The 24923-nt window shown below is 37.6% G+C and overlaps 1 protein-coding gene across 7 annotated transcripts in view; it reads left to right on the top strand.

Annotated features, from left to right (window-relative positions):
* Positions 1 to 24923, top strand: part of CCSER2 (coiled-coil serine rich protein 2) — a 62140-nt gene that overhangs the window by 23778 nt on the left and 13439 nt on the right. For 4 of the 7 annotated variants that reach the window (XM_063164005.1, XM_063164008.1, XM_063164004.1 and 1 more), the window contains exons 5-11: positions 3248 to 3338; positions 6343 to 6505; positions 7134 to 7302; positions 14148 to 14231; positions 15011 to 15097; positions 16582 to 16680; positions 24813 to 24897. In XM_063164005.1, coding sequence (XP_063020075.1) covers positions 3248 to 3338; positions 6343 to 6505; positions 7134 to 7302; positions 14148 to 14231; positions 15011 to 15097; positions 16582 to 16680; positions 24813 to 24897 — 778 coding nt within the window. The remainder of the gene's footprint in view (positions 1 to 3247; positions 3339 to 6342; positions 6506 to 7133; positions 7303 to 14147; positions 14232 to 15010; positions 15098 to 16581; positions 16681 to 24812; positions 24898 to 24923) is intronic. The other 3 variants (XM_063164002.1, XM_063164001.1, XM_063164003.1) reach the window with 1 other exon arrangement.

Genomic DNA, 24923 nt, shown 5'->3' with positions numbered 1-24923 from the left:
ACAGAGTTCCCCAATCTTCAAAGCAGTGGTGTTGATGTTGTATCCCTCTCTAGAAAGGGATGCTGGGCTCCATGCCTTCAAAAAACTGGGTTAAATCCCAAGCTGCTGTGGGTGAGCTGTTGTGTGTGCTTGCTGAACCTGTGGTAAAACACAGCCTCTGAGGACAACCACTCCAGAAAGGATTTGCAGAGCACTGAAGTGAACTTGCTGAAAGTGGTATGTCACATGTGGTGTCCCTTGCCCTTTGGCCTTTTCCCTTCTCCTTGTGCAGTATGAGGGCTCCCTGCACTGGGGTGCTGGAGTTGCTCAGTTCTTACAGCAGGACTCACAGCTCATCTGTCTCACCTCCTGCTTTCCCTGTTCTGTTGCAGGAAGCCAGCACAGCACTGCTGCCTGTGTCCAGTGGAGAGAGAGCTTGGGGACAGCACTGTAGCTGGACCTGAGATTTCACAGTCCCAAACTCAGTCTCTTCCTAGGTGGTACCAGCTTGAAAATCTAGTGCTGAATCAGCCTTGTGAAAATCATACCCCCTTTAATACACATTTCTCTTGTCACCTATGTAAATACAATGGGATTCTTCTTTTTCTGTGACTTGTAATAATTGCTGAAACATGGAATATTCTCTAGGGTTGAAGCTGATGCACTTGGAAAGAATTTTTTTATTTCCTGTTCTGTTTGAGCTCATTGCCCTGAATCTCTTCATAATGCTAATTGCTGTTAAGCACACATTATTAACTATGTTATTCCCATGTAATTACCTGCAGTTCCTTGTGCAGTAGAAAGAACAGCAGTGGAAGTATCTAAATTTTCTTTTTTTACATACACTAATTTGCTGACAAAATTTGTACTTTATCTTATGGCTATTTCAGGATGACATTGCTGACACCTCTTTGTATATTGTGTTTCCCAAGTAGCTCACAGGGGGAAATGCTCAAAGTGCATTCACACATGGCCCAGTGATTACAAAGTCTTGGTATTTGCAGTTGTGGGGTTTTTTTTGTAGCATGGAGTTTCCTTTCCTCAGTGTGGTGAAGAATGTGTAATTAGGGAAGCATAATGAAGTGTGCTGTTGACAGGAAAGTATGTCTGGAATCTCAAATACTGACCTTCTATGACACCATTACACTTCCAAAGTTCTCATTCAGAGATATTAAGGTGGCTTATCTAGGTTTATTAGTAAAAATTTTGGCATATTGTGCTTTTGTATTGTGCATTTTTAAATGCATTTGCACAGTGATGGCAAAGCTTTTCCACTTTTTGTGTTTGTGGCCACTGTTTCTATTTTATTTGTCATGCTTATTAAAGTTCTTGTTCTTGCAGTAGAAAAAAATAATGCTTGTTCACACTAATTTGGAAGATGAAAGCACAGCATAGAAATAATTTATCAACTACCAAACTGAAGCTGCCTCTCAAGCATGCCTGTATTTTGCAGAATTGTTTGAAAAAATATGCATTAGTTTAAAAACTCCTAGTTCCTGAATAAATGGAAGCAAAAGCAGCAAAAATTTACAGGCATTTTGTTGTCCCAAATATTAAATCCATGTTTCATTTAAATGGCTTTCATTTTTTTGTGAAGCTTTTTCATAGTTGGATTTATTATTATTTCCAGTGCCTTGCTGTGTGGGTTCTCCTGATTTTTCTTGTAAATGCACAGAATGCCATTTGTGGACAAAGCAATTCAGATAGGACTTTGAAATATGACAAAAGCAGGTGGTTTTGTCTCAAGTATTCCATCTTTCTTTTGTATTGCTCATGTTTTACAAAGTACACAGTGACTATTTTCATATCACACTTTCCCTCCTAAGTCAATAAATAACGTGCCCTGCAGAAATGCAAAATGTTTAATGTCCTGTGACACAACCCAAATCCCCCCAAAAATCTTAAAATATCTTGTCACCATCTATAATAAAATACAGTAGTGCTTTGTGAGTGCTGTAGGAAGGCTGCTGAAGAACAGCTGGAGCAACATTTCAGACAAATGCCTGTTAATGTTCTTCCTTTTCACCTGTGCATCTGTGACAAGGCAAATCTAACAAATGACAGCCAGCAAAGGGGGGGCTTTGCAAGGGAATATTGTTGGGCAGTGTCTTCACAGCTTGTATGCCAGTATTCATGTAAGTATTTAGTGATCAATTTACTATGAGAAATGGTTGTAAAACACTTATTTGATTTAATATTTGATAAATGATACTATATTGGTGTCACATATCACTTCTAGGAGTAGCCAATAAACCTTAGAAAAATCTGTTTGTGGTGTTAGGAAAGAGGCCAGTGTGTGGTGCCTGAGTCTTGTGTCAGGCCTTAAAGGCATGGCTTTCACTGGGAACTCAGGAGCTGGAGCTGGATATCCCTAGGAGTTTGCTCAAGCCTGCTGTGTGTGACAGTCACTTGGTGTTAGTGGGTTTAGTTTCCTTGGAGTGATGGAGTGAAAGGGTGTCTGGGCTCTCTGCCCAGGCTGCTGTAGTTTCCAGCAGCACTGGCAGTGTCAGACTGAGCCATGAGCTGGGTGTTCCACAGCCTTGGCCTCCTCAGTTCCTCCTCCTCTTGGCATTCTTAAAGCAAGAGGGGTCAGTCTCTGTCTTTTTAACACTGACTGGGCTTGCCCTCATTGCAGTCCTTTCATATACCTGGCTACATTTAATATGTGTAATTCATTTAGCACTAAATAGCATTTTTCTTGTGCCATTAGCATACTCATGCAGTGGGATGGTTTATTAGTCCCTTCAGGAACATATCTATAAGTACCATAGTCTGAAAGGCAAAAAGAAGCAGAGTTTGGTGCTCATAATGGCATGTTTGAATCTTTGTTGTCCCAAAAAGTCAAGATAACATAGGCTTCCCTCACTTCCTTTCAATGATTTGGTGTTGAGAGCTGAAATAAGAGGAATTAACATCATCTCTCCATTCAAAGCTGTTTTTGAATTCCAAGTAAACAAAGTTGTTGAGTTTCAAAATGCTCCCAATTGCTGAGAAGGCAGGATATTAATGAATAAAGAAGTCTTCCACAGGCATCAGGCAGCAAAATGTTTAAATCCATCTTTGTTTCATCCAGCAGTGTTACTGTGTTATATTAGCAGAGGTGTGATGATTATTGTTTATATAGATGGTCTGAAATAAGGCTGATCTTCCTGAGGAGACTGCTGGTAACATTGGATGTGTGCACAGTAAATGTAACAAAGCTTTTTGTGACAGTAGGGTGTATGAAGTATCATGGAAGCAGCTGTATCTCACTTTGCCTTTCTTGCAGGATATCTTGAATAATCTTGATTCATGTGATCTTGAAGATGATGATCTCATGCTTGATGTGGACCTGCCCGAGGACCCTCCTCGTGACAAAGGTGAGTAAGGCAGCCAAGCACTCTCACTGTGAAACTGGATCATGGCCTTAAGAGACTTTTGACTTGCTTTCTTCTGACTCTTGGATTAATAAGTTAATGCACTCTTCTGAGTGGAGTGTGTTTTTTTTTTTTTTAAGTAACAACTCTTTCTTTTGTGAAATACAGGAAGGGAGATAGTTGTTTTCCCAAATACAACTCTTATATTTGGAAAATTCTGAATATAGAAGTGTACTACCTTGAATAAAAGTGCAACCTCTTTTCACACTGTTTTTTTCCTTAGGATTATTTCTATAGAATAAATTTCAGAGTTTTAAGTTGGTCTTTTATTCTCATCTTTTCAGTATGTTTGGAAATGCTGGGACACTATTTTCTTTCAGCTGAATGGCCGCATAATTCTTTGAGATATATAATCTTCTTCTACAAAATGACAATGTCTCCTGATAGGTATACATACACTTCAGGGTAGCAGAAGATGTAAAATTTAAGATGTGTGTTTTCAAATGGTGTTTTATGCACTCTTACATTCAGTGAGGGTCCTGTCAGACTTTTCACAGAGAAGGTAGAGGTACCTAGATGCCCCTGAAATAGCACAAATTCAGAATACAATGAACCTGATAAAGGAAATTACGGCTGCACTTTCCCAAATCTCAGACTGGAAAAGTTTGAGGCATTTGCTTTGTTCATTCCCGAGCTACTGATGGGACTGCTGAATATTGTTGCTATTATGAGCTGTTGTTATGTGAATTATGGGTATTTGTTTTACCTGCACGTTCAGTGCAGGGCAGGCTGTCTTCAAATACAGAAACACTGAATGTGTAGCACTGTCAGGCCCTACCCAGTGCAAACAAGCACTGAAAGGAAGAGGGCTTTACTTACTTTGTGTAACATTCAGCTGCTTGCTGAAGTAAATTCAGGGGGTTTTGAGAGGACCTCTGAGTTATGTGGGTGAACACTCCTGTGTGTATATTAGATATGAAGCCAAATTTGCAGTAAATAAAGCACAATTTTCCATCTGTGATGATGGTGGCACATTGTATTCTAATGTTGTGCACATGTAAAGTGCAGTACATAATCTTCTAAATCTCAGAATGAGTTATTCAAAGTGCTTGTGTGAAATGATTGAGAATGTTGCAAGTTTGCAACTTTTCAACCCTGACAGGTAGGAGTTTTTTACTTTTTTACTCATTTTTCAGAATGGGTAACAATTCAAGCCTAAGGCATATTCTTTCAGTAGGAGTAATTTAATTCTGTTGGGGAAAAACTAAGAAACAGTTTTAAAGGGTAGATCAATTTCTGCTAAGTTTCCTTGTTTATATGAAACATGCACTGCATTTGCATCAGTAATTCCATTACAAATTATTAATTTGAAAACTGCTAGAAGGGCATGTTTTTAAAGGTAAATGTTTACCACAAAAACATTAAAAGCTAATTACTGCTATTTTTGACATTTTTTTAGAGGTTTGGTTTCATTAAAAAATTAGCCTGGCATAAATAGGATATCTCTGCTTCTTATCTTGAAAATTCTGTATTTTCAGCAAAGAGGATCTGAAAAGAGGAATTCAAAAGCCACCGCTAGGTTTTACCTTATGTAAACATGACCACTTGAAAAAGCAAAACTTCTTCTTGGTTAATCTCCACCTGTCTTTACTCAGTGTCTCAATATTTACTTTTCCAAAGCTGAAAATCATAATTGCTTGTAAACTTAGTGAGCGCTTATTTTGTTACTGATTTTCATATGTTATGAGCTGTAGAAAGACACTGCTAAAGGAAAATAAATCTTGTTAGTTAAGGTGAATAAGTTTATTTTATTATGCAATTTTTTGGTTATTTGTTAGGTGATAAAAACTGAATTGGAGGTGTGAGTACTTGTTCTAGTAATGTTTGACAGCACTTTTTGCCAACACTTTTTCCATAATTATGTGCAGCTTCACTGATGTCAGCCTCTTAAGACTTTCCAGGTCCTCCGAAACTCTCCTGGTTTCACTTTGGAGCCTGGGATGCCGCTTGGCCACTATTTTTAGCAGCAGTGGTAGCTGCAGAAGCATGCAGGGAGTGAGGAGGGCCGAGTAAATCACAGGGTGACGCCGGGCTGGCGCGCAGCCCCACGCAGGCTGGGAAGCCAGCGGGAAGCGGGGCCCGTTCGGAGCCGGGTGCGCAGCGCGGCTCGGGGGGCGAGCGCTGCTCCCCTGCGTGCAGCTGCTGCCCGGAGAGCGCTGGCAATGTGAGGGAAAGCTCCCTGGGTAAGTGAAGGACCAGGTGTGGTGGCAGAATAGCACTTCAGGGCTGTTTTTGCCGGGTCTGACTCCTGGGTAGGAGTTGTTTTGGCTTTCTCTCAGTCGTTTCCGGGCTGTTGCCAAATTTAGCGTTTGTTCCCTTAAGACGTTTGTGGAATTCCTGTGGCTTTGCAGAAGTTGGAGTCTTAAAGAGCTTGTTTGGTTTCCTTGTTTTAAATCATGCTGGTTGTCCAGTTAAATACAGATTTAATGTCTCTGAATCTGAAAACCAAGCCATGTGAATAGGAGGAGGTATATCTGTATTTTAAGTAAGGAAGCTGTTTTCTTTTTGCAATGCAATCCTGGCCTTTTTTTACAATGTTGCCTTTCTGTGTTTGTGTATTGTTAGAACTTGCTAAAGGCCTGGAGATACCATGTGTAAGAGAGAGAGAGAGGAAATTGTTTCTTTTAAATTTATTTTCTTCTATAATTTCTACCTCCTTCAAGTGATTTTCTGTCAAAAGTAGAAATACTATTAAAGCTGGATTCTTCAGTTTCTGCTACAGGTTGCTCTTATACTTGTAACAAGTTTATGTTTTAATAAAAATGTGACATTGTTGCAGAAGTCCACATGACACTTCTAAAATGTATACTGTTTTGGATCAGTTAAAAAACCAAAACAAACCCCACAGACTTTACACTGAATCTGTTACCAGCACATAGTTAATATTTTATTTGCAAGGTCCTGGGAACAAGTCTTACGATTTTTTGTACTATTATGCTCTCTGTAGAGGAATGTGAAAATATGAGCCGCTATGAGAGACAAGACAGAAATGCGAGACAGCATCAAGAGGGATTCTGGAAAAGAGCACCACAACAGCGATGGAATACACAGGAGCACTATCATCTTGGCCATACTGACCATTATATCCATGGTAAAAATGATTTGAACAGGTAAAGCACTTTTCTATATCCTCACAAGCATTTAAAGCACCAGTGAGCAATTCCTTTTTGGCACTAAGGGATCTCAGGTGATATTGAGTACAAGTACAACATTTTCTGAATAGTTGTGTGTCTGAGTGGAAGCACCACTGAGGGTTGTAACAATTTCTTTTCAAAACTTATGCTTCTGTTTTCAGGCCAAGTACTTGTTGCTCATGTTGATGCAATATTATACATGTTGATTAAAATAGCTTATGTGTTCCATGGAAAACTATTGCAGTGTCTTAGTACTTGCATTTTTTAAGTTTGGGGAGCTTTTTGCAGTTTAATTTGTTGGTAAAGTAAATGTAACCTTATAGTCTTTAAAGGGTTGAATGATAGTTTATAGAAATTCTGCTGTGATAGTTTATAGAAATTCTGCTGAACTAACTTTTTTTAGGGCACTGTAGTTTATAGTCTGAGAGCGATCTCTGGGAGTGGAAAGGAAAACTCTGTATTTAAGTGAAGTAGCATTGACATTTTCCAATTTATTCATTTATTTTCTGCTGTGTGCCACAGTCTGTAAGTATAGCCCACATTGCATAACATTTTCCTTTTTACCAACCACTCCAGTTTTTCATGTCTGTTTTGGGTTTTTTAGGGGTTCAAGCTACCTGGAGGCAGGTGTGGGTGGCCTGGAGAGCTGCGCGGCGCCGCGGGCGCTGGCCGAGAACACGGTGATGCTGGACGAGATGACCCTGCGGCACATGGTGCAGGACTGCACCGCCGTCAAAACACAGCTGCTCCGCCTCAAGAGGCTCCTGCACCAGGTCAGCCCTCCACAGGTGCTGGGCAGGATCAGAGTTGGGCATGGAAGTCTCACAGATACGTGTGCTGAGCAGAAAGAGTTTTGAATACAGAATCTGAATGAAGAATAGAGATAGAAGCAAGATTGAATATAGAAGAAAAGAATTGTTGAGCTGGTCTTACTGAGTAACTAAAGAGGCAAAGAGTATGTTAGAAGGGTTTTTTATGACTTAGAGCAAAAGATAAACTCACTTCAAACAAGATGTTTTTACTAAGTAGAAAGCACAGTCAAGCAAGTCAGCGAATGTTGCAAGTAAAAAAAAAAGTCTCAGAATTTTCTACTGCAAGAAAACTGAAGAACAACTTCTAGCTTAAGTTGTAATGTGCTAGCGTTTAGTGATTAGAGAATAATAACATGAATATAGTAATTATGGTAGTTATGATAAGCTATAGATAAAAGTTAAAGTATAGATTAGTTCTACTGTATTAAGATGCTCAGCAAAGTATGCAATACATTTGTAACTTAAGTTTTAATGTAGAAGAAAAGAATTGTTGAGCTGGTCTTACTGAGTAACTAAAGAGGCAAAGAGTATGTTAGAAGGGTTTTTTATGACTTAGAGCAAAAGATAAACTCACTTCAAACAAAAAGATGTTTTTACTAAGCAGAAAGCACAGGCAAGCAAGTCAGCAAATGTTGCAAGTAGAAAAAAAGTCTCAGAATTTTCTACTGCAAGAAAACTGAAGAACAACTTCTAGCTTAAGTTGTAATGTTACTAGCGTTTAGTGATTAGAGAATAATAACATGAATATAGTAATTATGGTAGTTATGATAAGGTACAGATAAAAGTTAAAGTATAGATTAGTTCTACTGTATTAAGATGCTCAGCAAAGTATGCAATACATTTGTAACTTAAGTTTTAATGTAGAAGAAAAGAATTGTTGAGCTGATATTACTGAGTAACTAACGAGGAAAAGAGTATGTTAGTTAGAAGGATTTTTTATGACTTAGAGCAAAAGATAAACTCACTTCAAACAAGATGTTTTTACTAAGCAGAAAGCACAGGCAAGCAAGTCAGCAAATGTTGCAAGTAGGAAAAAAAGTCTCAGAATTTTCTACTGCAAGAAAACTGAAGAACAACTTTTAGCTTAAGTTGTAATGTGCTAGCGTTTAGTGATTAGAGAATAATAACATGAATATAGTAATTATGGTATTTATGATAAGCTATAGATAAAAGTTAAAGTATAGATTAGTTCTACTGTATTAAGATGCTCAGCAAAGTATATAATACATTTGTAACTTTAACTAAAAGTCTGTAAGCTTCCCTGCAACTGGAGCTGACAGCTCTGTCACCCACAAAGCTTGCAGGCACAAGCTCTGGCACCCACAACCCTAGACTGCTGTAACATATTAGAGGTAATAAACTGCATTTTGAAGAGCCTCCTAGAATCCCACATCTCTCATTAAGACTCTTACACACAGGGACTAAGGCATTAAATAAACTGTGGACTGGGCCTAGGTGGGCTTATGTTCTGTTTGGCCTTATTAGGATATTGGCATTTCATTTATACATTGAGTTACAATGTTCCAGAAAGTGACTATACCATTTATTGCTGTTTCCTGTAGTGCCTTTTCTGCCTTGTCAGCACTTTACTGACTACAAAACATGCTAAATACTAAAATTTTTAACATTTATTCACCATTTTATTCACAATTAATGTTTTTTCACTAATTTATTCACAAATTTTCTTCTCTGAGGAAACATCAAATTAAAAAAAAAATCAGCACATGTGAAAACCAGCTTTTATCCAATAAGATTCAAAAAAGCTGGGAGTTAAAAAAATAAAAAGTATTAAAATTGATCCCATTGATCAAACTTGCATTCAGCATGTCAATGCTATTAGCTTTTTCTTAAAGCTTTGTTTTCCTCATTCTTTTCATCTTTTCTTTGTGTTTTGAGAAGAAGCTTAGCAAATCCTGCTGGGTCATCTCTATTGGAAGTGTTCACATTTAAATTTCCTATGTTATGAAATTGTCATAAGCTTTTAAGGAGCTTTTTTAGTGTACCTCAAAACTTGGCAAGTTGTGGGAGTTGGTAAACTGCTGGATGACTCAGCAGAAGTATGGCATTTCAGCTACAAAAATTTCTTTGTTGCCATAATAAAGAGCAGTCCATGAGGCTTTCTTTGGAGGCATACACAGATGAGCAATGAAAAGTGTGTGACGTTGTCTTTTAATACCAGATTCATTGCTGTTCTTTTCTAATAGGATAATGTAATGAAAATAACTTAGTGCCTTAAAAGTAAGGCACCAAAACAAAAAACAACAAAACAAAAAGCAAATCAACCTTGAGGCTAATTCAAGGGTGTGATTGTGCCTTTTAGAAATGAGAGCATTTGCTTCCTGTGCTGAGATGTATTCCTGATTTTGTCAGGGGGAAAAACAATTATAGCAAAAGTAATGTGGTGCCAGAAGGGGAAGGTGTGTTCTTAGAACCCAGTGTCTGAGTGGTGGGCTGCATAAACTGTGCCCCCCAACAGCCCCAGGCATTAATACAAAGGTTCCCTGCCACTTCTGTCTAGGACTTTTAATGCCTTTAACACAAGGACAATTTGGCAGCTTGATGGATGATCTGTGTGTGTGGTTCATGGTGTAAAGGCTTGCACATTATAGCCAAGTAATGTGTGGCCCTGCAGAGTATCATGTGTAAAATCTTGATCTAGTTTATAATAGCCAGGTTGCAGAATAAAAACCTTGCCTCAAGTAGCTCAGATTAACTTTTTAAAAAGAACTTAAATGCACAGAATGAAACAGTTACTCTTAATATGTCAGTTTTTCAAAATTTGCTCCTGGACTTGACAAATGCCTGATCCTTCTTCCCTGTAACCGTGAGTTCAGCAATAACAGGTGCTATTCTTCCCTTCACACTTTGTCAGGCATACTAGGCTGTATTTTCCTGACCTAAACCAACCCTGTTTTGACTCACTGCTTCCAAAACTCATCACTGGACTTCTGAATATTTATTCTGCTCTCCTGTGTATAATCCAGTCTTTTAATCAAAGAACATGAATAGTAATGTAAAAGTAAATTAGCCTGCTGCAGAGGTGGAAACTTCAGACCTTTACTACCTAAATTGCTAAACAATTAGGGCAGAACTTGTATGAAATATTTTTTCATTACCTTAAAGTGTTAAGCCTTTACTGTAAACATCGTGCTTCATACCAACAGGAATGAGTAAAAATACCACAATTCTTCTTTACTTCTTGAACAGAAATACAGTTTTGAAAACAAACAGTTGAACTTTAGCATTCTGAACTCTGAACTAGGACTGGATCACAAGCAGCTTCTTGCAAAATATAAAAAAAATCAAGGTACAAAGCAAATTGCTTTCAAACTCCAGTTTTATTGTGGAATCAGTTCTTCTATTAGCTCCACCAATATTACACATTTAAATGTATATGTTGCCTTTCTCCAGTTGTGACATTCAGCAATAATATTTAATTTGGATAGGTAGAAATAGAGCTGTAGTCAGGACTTAGACTTGAGGTCCCAGAGGAACAGTTACAGTAAAATAGGAAGAGTTAGCAATTAAATTCAGTTTTATACAATTATCTCATCAGCTGTAGCGTGACTTAGTGTGGAGCACAGCACGTAATGAATGTATACCTAGCAGATTCCTGGGGGGACTTAATGTGCTGTATGGATTCATTGCTGTGACTGGATGTAAATTAGCTGGAGTATTGCTAGCAACTCAGCTGCAGCAGTGTGGGGTTGGTGCATTCCCAGTTCAGCTTGGAAAAAGAAATAGTTCTTTGAGCAACAGAGCCTTGGCCGAGCTCTGTGTGAGCAGGAACACGTGCTGGCTGCTTGCTCCTCACTCACTGCCATCTTCCTGTGCCTTCAGACAGTGAAATCAGCAATAGGAGTCTCCCTCATACAGAGCTTAGAAGATTTGCACAGTAGTGAGTCTAACCTTCTCTGACTTTTCAGTAATGTAATGTAAAATAACCTACATGGAGTGAAAAATGTGGCTTGTTCTTGTACTGAATGCAGCCATATTTGCAGAGAGGTGTACTGCTGGAGAGTGTTTTCTCTTTAATGCTTAACTGGAGTGCTAACTTTGTATTGTAAGAAGAAAATGTTTTGGAAGTCTAATTCTAGTAATAATTGACATGTAAATGTTAATACCTCTTAAACATTGACTAAGGTACTTCATTTGCATGCTTATTAAGAAATAAGTTTTCTTCTGATCTCAACAATTTCTTCCTCCTCCTCAATTAATTTCATAAACTTGCTGCTCTGGGTGGAGGTTAATGTGTTAATACAATTTTAAATAAAGTTTTTCTGTTTCTGTTGCCCTTGAACCTTTCATCTTGGCAAGGATTGACCATCCTCTGTAGTAACCCAATGCAGCTTGGTTGCATTGCTTGCACTTGCTATTCCTGCAGGGAGGGCTGAAACATGAGGCAGTTCACAGAACTGAGATCTGTGAAGCTCTTTTTTCTGTGGGAGGCAGGTTTTATAAAAAAATGTTTCATTTCAACTTATCTTTCATGAATGGAAATGAAATTCCATTTTTCAAGCACAGCTCTTCACTGTAGCTTATCAGATATGGCCCATTTGTATGAAGAGGTGTGAATGAAAATGTGAACCATGTAGTGCTGATTTGTTAAATGCATCAGTACATTTTGCTGAGGCTCTAGATCAGTAAGTCACTTGTGTATCTTTGAAATACATATTCATTGTGTTCTGTTCTTTTTGCATCTGGTGAGATCCACAAGAGAGATTAATCTTTGTTTATGAGAAGCCTGAAGTTGAGAAAGAGACAGAGTTACAAAATAAAAAGATGTTTTTGTGTCATGCATTAAGTTGTATAACTTGCCTCTACAATTATTATTTACTAGCCACAACATAAAATAGTTCACCTCAGTGACTTAATTGTGCTTGGAAGAAACAGAACCAAAGGAGATGAACAAACAATAGCAAATCAAATTGGCAAACTGTAAGTTTAAGCAGTTGTTTCACTGTCAGATTGTTGCTGTGGCAGTGTTTGACAGTGGCAGTGAGATTGACATGGCCTGGATGAAACTGCACTCAGAATGCCAGGCAGGCAGCAGGTGAATAGCACCCTCTGCTTGATGAACACTTAACTCAGCTTCTGCTTGCATCCTTACAGAAATGCCATTAGCAAAGGAGTCTGTTCAGATCAGTGAATAAAGCTTGGAATTGGGAATTGAAACCTAGACCTTCCTAAAAATTCAGTAGACCCCGATAAACTTGCCACTGCTCTGGATAAGTGATTATACCAAAATAAATAATATGTTTATATCAAAATAAACAATATGATTATACCAAAATAAATAATGTGTTCTGCTGCTGTAAAAATGATAGCAGTAGCAGTTTTCTTTATTGCCTATTGTAGTGTGATACCTTTATGGTGATACCTTTATAAAGTTTATTGTATCTTTACCAAAAGATTGAAAGTAGATATTCTTTCCAAGTTTCCAAATGTGATGATATCTTGATGTACTTCTTAGTATTATTTTTAACCTACCAAAAATAGCATATGCATATAACCAGGTGTATTTTCTTTGCTAATTCTGGTATCTTTTCTTGTACAGGGGTGGCTCTATTTTGCTGATTTCCCCTGTTTCATTTTAGCAGTGTAATAACAAAGAAGCAAAAAGCACAAGAAGGCATATTTCATAGATTAATCCTAGCTTGTGTTCAAATGGAGGCTTGATTTCCTACTGATAGAGTTAGAACTGTTTCTTTTCCAGTTGTGCTGTGTTCTCTCCATGTGTCCTGAGGGAATTGCAGCTGTGGTGAGGGAATTGCTGCAATGACCTTTGTCCCTGCTTTGCTGGTGAATGAGTCAGGTGTAGCACAGGCCTGGAGTGCTGATTTAAATCACCAGGGAGTGTGTGACACACTAACCTTCTTTGCTATCAGGTCTTAATCTGCTGTTGTGGAATGTCTTCCTGCTCCACTTCCCTGCATTTTAATAGCAGTAAAAGCTATATTGGAGCTACAGAGCTTTGAAAAGTCATGTGAGATACTTTTGCTTGAAATAGTTTGCCTTGTTTTGTGTTTTTTCCCTTTCCCATGGTGCCTCCTTCACAGTTGTAACTGTGACCATCTGTGGCTTCACTTCTGAGTGTATTTGTTTGAATCATTGCTTAAAATAAAATGTTGGTGAAACTTTTTAATTGGGGGATATAAGATAAATACAATTAAATACAATTAAATATAGAAATATAAAATATTGATAAATATTTATTGTATATAAAATAAATATAAAATACAATATTAATATGCAAAAAATAATTTGTAAAACTGTAAGTAATTCTAGGATTCTAATTGCTGCACTTTTCCTCTAGCATTTTACAAATGTTTTGAACTAACTAATGTTTGTGTTTTTATGGTATTACTATGCAAATTATTTCAAAGCACTCTGGTAGAACTTCTCTGTAACATGGTGTGTAAACTGCTGCTTCATCAGTCTTTCATTTGCTGGCCGTGGGCCTGGAAGGGACAAGCATCTGCTTGAGAACTGATGACAGCTGAGTGCTGGACAGCATAAACTTGACTGTTCTTAAAATTATTTATATAAAAACCCCAAATTCTCAAAATTATTTATAGAAAAACCCAAAAACCAACCAACCAAACAAACAAACAAAAAAAAACCCAATCCAAAAGCATCCAAAACAAAACAGCACCAAAAAACTGAGATGTAATTTCTGTCAAGTTATAGAAATTAAGTATAAGTGTCTGTAGCAGGCAAGGGTGGCTTTCCTGTGGGGGGAAGAAGAAAACTTGCTGTTTCAATGAGTGATTCAAATTTCTATTCTTGTCTTTGTCCCCTGGTAGAATGATGAAAATGTGTCACTCCAGGACATCACGGTCTCAGTTCCATCGAGTCCAGAACCACAAGAACCTGAGTCAACTTTTAAGGTAAATTACCCTGATTGACTCTAAGGAGTAAGAGATGCAAACCTGTTTATGTTTGGAAAACACACCCAAAGCTTGTGTGTTACTGAAGTACTGCTTCTTTCTTTGTTTAAATGCTAACCTAGATGAACCCCACAAATTCAGTGGCAAGTTTACTGTTTTTACCCATTTAGAATGGGTATTAAAGGCTGAAGAAGTCACAGTAGGTATAGCAAATAGAATAATTTTTTCTAGTTGGAGACTTGTAATATTGTGTTTTCTGTGGTAGTAAGGTTTTGTAGCATTACTTGGCTCTTGTAAAATCACTATACAAAGATCACTAATTCTGTATTTATGGGAGAGAAACATTGCTTACTGGAAATACAACAAGGCTATAAATACTTCATTAAGTTGAAGAACACTTAAAATCTAATGTTTGTTCTGAGTTCAGTAATTTCTGTTGCTGATAAAGAGGACTGTAGGTAGTGTTTGCTGACTAGACCTTTTCATCTGCATAATGTCACTTGTTTGCACAACAGATGAATTACTGCTTCAAAAATGCAGCTGATCTACTTACCCTGGAAATTTAGTGGGTCAGCTGAATTTGGCCTCTTACAGGGACTTTTAGTCAAGTTTCTTCACTCTTTTACCTGTGTCCCTGCAGCCCCTCTCTCAGTGTGAAAAGGAGGAGAAAGCATGTGCTGTGTCACTGCCATCCCTGCAGGCATGTCTGATCTCTCATGTCCTGTAGAGGTGTTGCTTAGATCACGCAGTCCTTACACAAAACCACTGTTCTGTTGCAGATGGATGATCTGCTGAACGAGATCAGGCAGCTTAAAGATGAACTGAGGAAAAAGGATGAAACAATCAACCAACTAGAGCAGCAGCTTGTAAGTATAATGTAAAATGTTTAGCAAAGTCCCAGGTGTGCACTGCAGAGTGAGACTTCTATAGGCAGTTCTGATGAAGGCTTTAAGAGACCTTAGACAGATATTTTTTTCCTACACTTTCACTGTAACAATGGTAGGTTTGAGTTCCCAGTTGTGCTCCTAGGATCTTTAATTCCATAATCTGGTCATGATTTTGTGTGGCACTAAGCAAGGATGTTTATAATGCTGTTGAAGGTATTTAATTTCCAAAACAGTTTTGAACATAAAATTCTAGAAGCTGCTCAGAAAAAACAGTAAGGAAAAGATAAGGCTACACTTAGAGTATTTTAAAAATGGATGAGGATTGGGCTTATCATTCTACTTAAAGTTTTTGTTACTGATTTTTTTTCTTCCTCTACTGTCCATTATCTTAATAAAGAATTACACCATAGAATTTAAAGCTGAGCAAAGTTGTATTCTAAGTTGATTGTTTTTTTAAGAAAACAATACAAAACAAGTTGAATATTCAGATTAAATCTGCCAACTAGGAACAAGTTATGGGGTTACTTCATCAGAAATTAGGTTCAGGGAAACGCAAAGCCTCAAGCAAGAGTCACATGTGCCTTTTACCTTTTTGCTCTTGTTCTGAGTTTGGATTTGCTGTGCATATCTTTGCATTTGGTTTTGTTAGATTCACCTGCTGTGACAATTTTTGTAAAACAACCCCACATTTTCAAGCCATTTCAAGCCACAGCAAGGTCCTACAGGCAGGGTAGATGAGATGCCAAGAGGTGCACACCATACATGTTTATCATAGCTGGGGACAGTACCTGTGTGACCATAATCTCTAATGAAATGTTAAACATGTGCTTTTGTAGGTGTGTGCAGTTAAACTGAGCTGTGGCCTTCATGCTCTTCCTCTCTGGCTTGGGAACATTTCCTCTAAAACAAAACTGAAAGGTGAAGATTTGGCTTTTGCTCTGCTGTTTAAACAGCAGAATCCCAGGTCACAGAATACCAAACCCAATTACCTTGTTTGTTAGCATTTAGCAGTAAATGTTGGGTTTTGGGTACATTTGGTCTCACTGTTAACAATCAGCCAAAATTCCTTGAAGGAAGTTTCTCCTTCCCTGCTCAGTCATGCACCTGATTGCTGGAGTAACCTGTAACTGCTGCAGCAGAGGAACTCTGCTGTAGAGATGGGTAAAACTTACATTTGTAATGGCTGAAAGATGACTTGAAGAACTCAGGGCTTCAGAAATTTAAGTGGAAAAACTCTTTCCAAAAGTCAATATTTATTCTGGATTACTTCTCAGTATCCTTTGGGAAAGCAGCAGCTGTGCAGCACTGTCAATAGTGATTTCTACCCTTTAATCCTATCGTGCTCTACAGTCAAGTCATGCTTCATGTTTGAACACTGGGCCTTGACTGTACTTTTCAAGAGGCTCACTTGGTTAATTTCTAACTAATTCTTGTTTGTTTTTCTCTTTTTGGGGGTGATTAAGGCCACTAGATGTAACTGCCAGAAGGACAGTCAAAAGCCTGCAGGGGCAGTGCGCGCGCGTGCCGATAAATTCACACAAACCTCCTGGAGGAGGAGTTCTGTGAGTAAAGTGGGCCCTTCATGCTCGGGTACCTCTTTCTGCCTTTCATTCCCCACTGCTATAACCTGGCTCTCACACAACTCAGCCCTGTTAAAGAGATTCTGTACTGTTTGTGAGTAAAGTCCTTCCTGCTGTGCAACCCTTGCATACTTTTGCAGCTCTGTTATATAAACAAATATTACGAACATTTATTTCAAAATAAATAATTAAACTTTAGAAGTCTTCTCTTAAAATAATCACCCTTTGCAGCATTTAATTTACAGTCAGTCCAAATCAATCCTGTATATCTAGTCGTACTTAAGAGATTTTCTTATATCCTGACTTTAAAGTATCTCTTTGGGTTTTTTCCTGGTCAAATTTTCATTGTTGATATTTTCATATTTCTTGAGGAAAATAAACAATATATTCTAAGTTTCAGTGCATAAGTGTAAAAACAAAAGTTAATATTGCTTATTTTTTTATAATTCATTTTAATAACTTGAATCATGAGAAAAATAATTGTGTAAAAATCACTTTGACAAAAGACATCTTCATTCCCATATGTTGTTGCATGGATCACATTTGTTTCCACTATGTAAAATTTATGTTCTTCATGAAACACCAATAGAATATTTAAGATGAGGGAGGGACGACATATTTGATATTATATAATAAGAAGAAATTACCTTTTCTAAACAAAGCTTTTGTTAGTCACTAGCAAATAGCATTTGGATCTTGAAGCTACTGCTCTAGCTAGAAAACCTAGGACATTTTATTCAAGGTTAAAAATGGGTTTGATTTTTTTTTTAATTTTTGTTTCTTTGTTTCTATCCTACATTGAGTTACTTGATGTAAGTTTGTAATAAAGATTAATCACCCCTGTTATCCTTCTAAAATTGCTCTTTTAAATGTATGGCACTATAGGGCAGAAGCACCACGGTGCTGTGTGTTCACCAGTTACTGGCAAACAGCTTTACCCATGTTTTCCAACCTCCTTTCTGTCATAAGAGGCTGTCAAAGGTTATTTAAGCAGCTTTTGGTTGGCTTTGACACCTCTGCTCCCCCATGTACGTGTAACCACTTGGCTCATCCCATGTATTTCTTCTCCTTTTATTTTACTGAGCCCTTGTGTTGTTTCTTTTTCCCACTTTAATTTTGTGTGTGTGCTGTTGGTGGGATGTCTTTGTGCGCTGATACTGTTACAAGGTTAGTGGCTATTGTTTCCATCTTCCTTTTTTTCCAGTTCATTTATCCCATGGCTTCAGCGTCAAGATGCATTGTCGTGGAAAGTTAGTTGCTAACTACAGGAGTTTTAGTCTGTGTGAGTTGTGGTGTTACTTGATAAGACAAAGATAGTGGAGAAGATGGGGAATTTGAGTTGCTGTCTCAAGCACAAGGAGTCACTCAGCACAGTTGTCTGGTTTGGGTCAGGTTGGCCAGTATATTTCTTAAAGTTATATTGTAGTTTTGTTCAAGAAGACTTTTTTTTTGTCAGGAGGAAGTTTGGGTTGAGACAGTATCTTAAGAAGAGCTAAAGGAGCCTCTGCTGTATTCATGGTTGGGTGTGTGGATATGTGTATATGATACCCATACATATTCCTAGACATCTGATCATTGCACACACAATCCAAACATCTTGCTATTTTTATCCATTAGCAAAGTTTCTCATGAAACTGATAAAGGACTTGGAAAAATTCATGAAGTGTTAACAAATTTTGTAACTGTGCTGCTTTTCAGTACCTTTTAATAGCTGGGAAGTTTTGGACAGAGTATTTTGGGCATGTTTTTAGGTATTTTTCAATGTTTTCATGTGCATATTTGTAAGTTACAGGCTTTCTTTCACCCAACAGAAGCAGGAACTCCTGTAATGTGGGATTTCTCCAAGGAGGACAATGGTCTGGCTGGTGCAGCCAAATTTCAGTTCTAATGGTCAGACCTCAACATTCTGGCTTCATGCTTTCTCTGCCAACATACATTTGGATATTTCCTTGCATATAAAATAGTTTTTGATTTGAACCTAATAACAAAAAATGTCTCTTGCAATAGAAAGGAGACACAATCAGCTCTTCTTTTCTTGAGGTAAGAGTACAATAAACGGAAGGAGACACCTTAGTAAAGTGTATTCTCACTACTCAAATCCCCAAAATCTCTTAAATAAATTCTTTTGGTTTATTAACATTCCTTTTCAGTTTAGTTTAATGGTCTTGGCCTAAGAATAAAGACTAAGAAAAATCTGTTTCTTGGTCCTATGTGCAGTATAAGTCTTGAAATATTGTTAATGTTTATGAAATTAGCAGGTTTTTATATAGACTAACTTTTTCATATAGAGTAGTTTTGTTTGTTTTTTGTTTTTTTTTTTAAACCAAATTGTAGTTGAAGTCTTGGCAATGACAGAGTGGTTACTTTGAGGCATCTTAGCTTTTTGCTTCTTTAAGCTTGTAATAGTTTTCAATTTTGATGAATATTTAACTATTTCAGTTTTTCCTATTAGTGTTGACCTGACAGTCATTTTAAATTATGGTGGATATTAGGTACTTCAGGTATCAAAAATTTGAAAATTAATGTGACTGTTTATAAGTTCTATATATTCTATACAAATCAGAACTGATACAAGTTTTTTGTTCCTGAGGGGTTTGGACCAGTCTGGGAACACAGTGATTTAGTGTTCCAAGGAACACTTTAAATGCTTACTGAAACATGCCTAACAAACATTGTTGATGTAGTGTGTCATAAAGAATAGATGCTGGAATGAACTAGGAAACAGTGAGAGTGGAGAGCAGCTATTTCAGTTAGGAATTTAGGTCCATATGAATAGCAGCAATTCAACTGGCCATTTGAAATAGCTGGTATTTCTGATCACTTCATGGTTCTGCCTCTACGTAAATAAATGGATATCATTAAACATATTCATTTTTAAAAGTCATGTTCACATAGTTTCTTTGTTATTAAATATTTCTAGAAAATGGCCCATTCTGATGTGATTATAAACTTGTCTGGTGTTCTCTTCAGGGACCACAGCTTTTCAAAGTGCTTTTAGGTTTTTTCATATTTAAAGGTAAATAAACATAAGTGGAAGTTGTGTAACTTTAATTTAATCCTTGGAATTTAGTGCTCACATAATAAAAAACAGGGACTGGAAAGAAATGTGTGGGAAAATTGGCTTCTTAAAAATTGATAAGTAGCTACCTATTGCCTGTCTACTGTGTCTGTGACATGGTATTTCTTGTAAGTGTCCTGGCAGGATGCTCAGAATTTGGCTAACTTCTAGGTTAGGTTTGTGTTTTATTCTTGGTTAGCCATCCTTGGGGTAAAGGCTTGTACAGATATTTGTTGGCAGGGTAGACTATGACATTTCTGAAAGGATCTCTTACAGGTCTCTTACACAGAATTCATTCCAGTTAGTGTGTCTTATGATTTAACTATCATGGAAGAAGATAAAAATTACCTGAAGAAATTAATGTTAATGGACAACTAACAAGAAAGAAAAATGTGAGCATCCATTGCCACGCTTGTAGGATTGTTTCTCTAATAGTAAATACTGATGTTTTTAAGACTTTGAGGGTAAAGGGGTAGAAGTCAAGTTTTTGTTGATAAAACATTTGGTTTCTTGGGCTGGAAAGGATGTTGGCAGATGCTGAGTAGTAAATGACAAGCAAGCAAACTGCAAAGCCCTGAATTTGTTCCAAGATACCTGCAAAAGACTCTGGCCTGTGAGGACCAGTTCCTACTAATTGCTGGTTGCTGTTCCACTCCCTGCTAGAGTAGATGGTGTGTACAGTAAAAGCTGGGTATTTTCCCTTGGTAACAGCTCACAGTGGTGACATGAGCTTTGCTGTCTAAATTTGCATACAAGTTCATTCTTGTCTCTGCTGAAATGACAACAGAACCTCTCACTTTGCATGGGAGCGTGCATAGTCTTGTTCATTGCTCCATCTTTTCTCTGCTTTTGCACTGAGATATTCTTTGCCTTCCTTTTGAATTTTGTTCCACTTTGTCATTCCAAAGCTTTCCATGTCATTTGTTTTGAGGAACCTTTGTAATCCTTTGTCTTTGTGTATTGGTCTTCTGGTTTTGGTACCTTCCTTCTCCTTAGCCTTGAACATCCTGTATGTGTCATTGTCACACCATTAATTTAAGCTTGCAGCTTTTGAGGTCCTGTCACTGTATGTGTTCACAGCCAGCCTCTGTTTCTGTCACTGTCCAATGCTCTGCTGTTTGCTTCATGTTCTTACACATGTACTTGGTGAAACAAAACCATAGCTGGGCTAGGTGGTCATATTGTGCACCTGTCTCTTGTGCTGACTGTGCATGACATGGAGGACCACATGGAAGAGAGGTCCTTGAACCCTTCACAAGCAATTCCTGTTGGTTTTGTGTAAACCAACACATAAAACTGGGTTGGTGAAGTTTTTTGTCTGAATACTTTCAGAAAGACTATTGCATGTCAGAACTGCTTTTTCATCATCTCTTTCTGAGTGCTAGGCCAGTCAGAGAAGACTGCTGCAGAAACATTTTGTTTGCCTCAGTAGTGAAGTTTGTCATTCTTGGTTTGTTCATGATGTGGCACTCTGAGGGTGTATGAGACAACTGGCAGTGCTTGGTGAGAGGGAGCAAAAATCACCTCCTCATTGAAGTGCTCAGAGGCTCCAGTTGTATGGGTTAAAAAAGAGATCTTTGCTGTATTTGTTTCTGCAGCAGAACAGACTTTTTAAGGCAGTAGCAGTTTTGCGTGTTAGTGTATCCTTGGGAGAAGAACTGGATATCTGGCTGTAGGGCTAAAATGACTGTGGGGCAATAGCTGAGAAATATTTCACTTCTCCTTTTCTGGCAGAAGCAATTACTTTTGTTCATGTGATTTCTTATTCTAAGGTTGAAATCTGCTCATAACTAGCAATGGAAAACTCTGGCCTTAGTCTTCATTGTAGCATTTAAAAGAAGAAACAGCCGCCAGGTTTTCCCAGGGCAGTTAGAGTCAGAACTACATAAAGCATTTGGTACAACATAAAGCAGGAGTACAATTCATCAGCATCTCAGAAGAACATTTGTCCTTCTGGTTTGTAGTCTGCTCTGTCCCAGCTGCTTTTATTTTTCCAGTCCTGAATCTCATGTTGTTTTAAAATGCTGATTCACTTCTCTTTGGGGATGCCTTTGCTGTTTCACAAATCCAGAGTCTGGAAAATAAGAGGAATGGGATTTAAGAGTAGTGACTGGATACACACAATAGCTGTGGGGAGGGACTGTTCAAACTACTGTCTAACATTAAAGTCTTAGAGGAAAAAGTTGCTTCAGAACCCAGGAGAATCCCATCAGACATTTTTTGTTTGGGTTTGTTTTTTTTATGATAGAAGTTCAGGTAAGTCATGGTCGCATCTTTCAATTCTAGAATTCCTTGCTTATGAGTTTTATAGACATTGTAACAAATAAGTGGTTATTCAGGTTTTTCTTATTTCTTAGTTTTAGTAGGAAACTGCCACATTATGTGTGCATTTTGAATATGTAGTATCATCTGAGGAGATAAGGTTTTTAGTGTGTTTCTTTTTTCTTCTTCTTTCGATTTCTTGGGAACCTTAGTGCACATTTGAGTAATAGGAGATGAATATAGGTTGATGTTTAAAGGAGAAAGCTTGGAAAATTTGCTGGAATTTTGTACAGTAATTACTATTAAAAGAAAATTAATCTTTTTGTAAGCCAGGCATATTTGCAGATACTTAAATCTTAATGTGCTATATCAATGGGATTGCTACATCCTTTATAATTTTTATAATCAGTTTCAGTCATGACACACATCATAATACATTCCTAGTGCTGTATCTGCAGAGTCTTACTTTTTCATTTTATGTTGGTTTTATTATCTTATTTGTTGTACAATTAAACAACCCTGGCTTGGAGGATTTTTAGAAAAAATTATTTAATTTAGTAATCTATTACAAAAAAAGAAATCTGGAATTTATTTGAAGCTTACCTATATGGAACAATTTCAACTGCAGCGTTTGGAAGAAGGGGATTAAAATATGCCTGGAGACCAGTTCAGCTGGCAGAAGATTCAAGGAAGTTACTTGCACTTTTCTTCATTTGCCTCTCTTCTCAGAGCAATGATAAAGTAGCATGAAGAATTATTGGATTGGCTGTACTTAGTGCAGGGCTTTGAAGTGCTAATAGGGATGCTTAAAAGTTTCTGGAACGTATCAAGACATGTAAATATTTCATTGCCTTTACAATAGTGTCTTAACTGTTATGTAGCTCAGATAGCTTGTGTTTCTTTTAATCTCTTTTCAGAGAGTAAAAGGGAGAGATATAAAATTTTCACCTCCCTTCTTAATGTGTTAAGAATTTCAAAGAAGAAAGCCCGTTACCAACTCAGATGAGTCTCTGCAAAATCAGACTTGTGCCTGGTGATAATTTGCTTTCTACTATGTGGAGATTCAGTTATGTTTAGGGAATGGAAAGAGTTTTTCTTGGTGTTCCAGTAGTCTGATACAATTTTGGATGAAATGTGACCAGACCTGTAAAATGTAGTATTCTTTTGTACTGTGCTATCAAAATCCAAAGAGTTTGATCATTTTCTCATCAGTCATTGAGTGATAATTTATGGGACTATTTATGTATTTAATGTATGTACCTATTCAGCTGATGCAGCACATTATATTATTTTGTCACATTGCTTGACTGAAGCTAATGCTGTTCCAGTACTTTCATGCAGCAGCCTAAAAATTGTGATCTTAATGACTGCTGATGGAGGGCTGTAGGAACCCATTAGGCAATCAATACTCTATCTAGAGATAATCAGACTGAAGATCTTGTTTCATTTTTCCCCTTGGATTTTGCTGCAATAATTGTTTTATCTCAGCTTCTGAAGAACAGTAAAGGAGTCTTCTCAGGCTTTTTTTTTATTTATTTCCTGTTCTGGATGAAAAGTGTTCTGACTAGCAGATTCTAAGGCTTGGTTAAATGCATGTTAAGTTTCATCTTAGCAGTACTGAAACCTGGAATACTGCTGGATAAAATCTGATTAGGTAGGGATAACTGGAAGATCAGGGAAGTTTTTTAAACTCTCCTAAGACAAATAAAAGCATAATATTAATAGAAATAATGTGATGTTTAACATTGTTTTAAAAGCAGAATGGAAGTAAAATACTTTATTATTTGTCCAGCTGTGGCAGTATGGTCTGCAGCAGAAGATCTGGAGCTGGGGGCACACTGGGTTCCTGTTTTCTGTGATGTGGGTGCTGTTCAGGTACCTTCAGCCTGCTGGCTCACAGGGGAGCCACAGTTTGTTGCTGTTAGTCAGGAGGCAGTGGGGCAGTCATTATTGTAGTACCAGTATTCCAGGACTTAGAAAAGCAGTTTTCAGCTGCTTAAATGGCAAAAGGATTGTAAATTCTTAAACCTGCCCTGCTGAAATAGGAAATCAAGATTGTGTTGTTTAAGAGGGAAGTTGCAGCTTGGATTTGTAAAGGTAAGGATGTGGGGAAAAGGAAAAGTAATAAGAAAATTACTTCTTTTGAGAATGTAGCAACCACAGTGTGTCACACTTAGGGTGATTTGAGAGCTGTGACAGGCAAACTGCACTGCATGGATCTGCACAGTTCCCTGATCCTTTCATGGAAGACTCAAGCTCCAAGAGCAAGGTGCAAGGAAAACAGCTCTATGTCAGCTCTTCTCTTCCACAATAAATAATACTGATGAAGTTGGAGTAAAGTGGTCTCTGAAGCACCAGGACTTACTGGAAAATTTGTTTCTATGCATTAGAAATGTTTGTTGTAAACTAAAGTTGACTGGTTTTTCAGTAGATTAGAACAAAGCACGCTACTATTTGGTGAGGCATTTTTAAAATAATTTTGAAGGCTGTATAATTGCAATTTTATAATATATTTTTAATAATGAAAAGCTCAGCTTCTATACTCTTCCCTAAAACTACCTGGGACAGAAATGTGTGCTTATATATTGAAAAAACTTGGAGGTATTTTGTAAGATTCCTAACTAGTTTAGGACATCTGGGCTCTGGTAGCATATAACATTAGCTTTTACGAGGTAGAACAGCTGGAAATATAACGATACCTTTCTGGGGAAAAGAATGGTGTGGCTTTTTGGTGTCTTGTTTTTCCCTGTTCTCTTTTTTTATTATACTTCTCCCCCTCTCTCTTTCTGCACAGGGTGGGTATTCTGCTCCCTCCTTCTCTCCCTGGCAGGGCTCATTCCAGGGCATCCCTCGGAGTGTTCCACCGCACCGCAGACAGAGTGAGTCTGTCCCTCTCACTCATCTC

The sequence above is a fragment of the Melospiza melodia genome, chromosome 9, assembly GCF_035770615.1.
Source record: "Melospiza melodia melodia isolate bMelMel2 chromosome 9, bMelMel2.pri, whole genome shotgun sequence".
Taxonomy (NCBI): Eukaryota; Metazoa; Chordata; class Aves; order Passeriformes; family Passerellidae; genus Melospiza; species Melospiza melodia.
The sequence above is the reverse complement of the archived record's forward strand: the minus strand, read 5'-3'. Positions and strand labels throughout refer to the sequence as shown.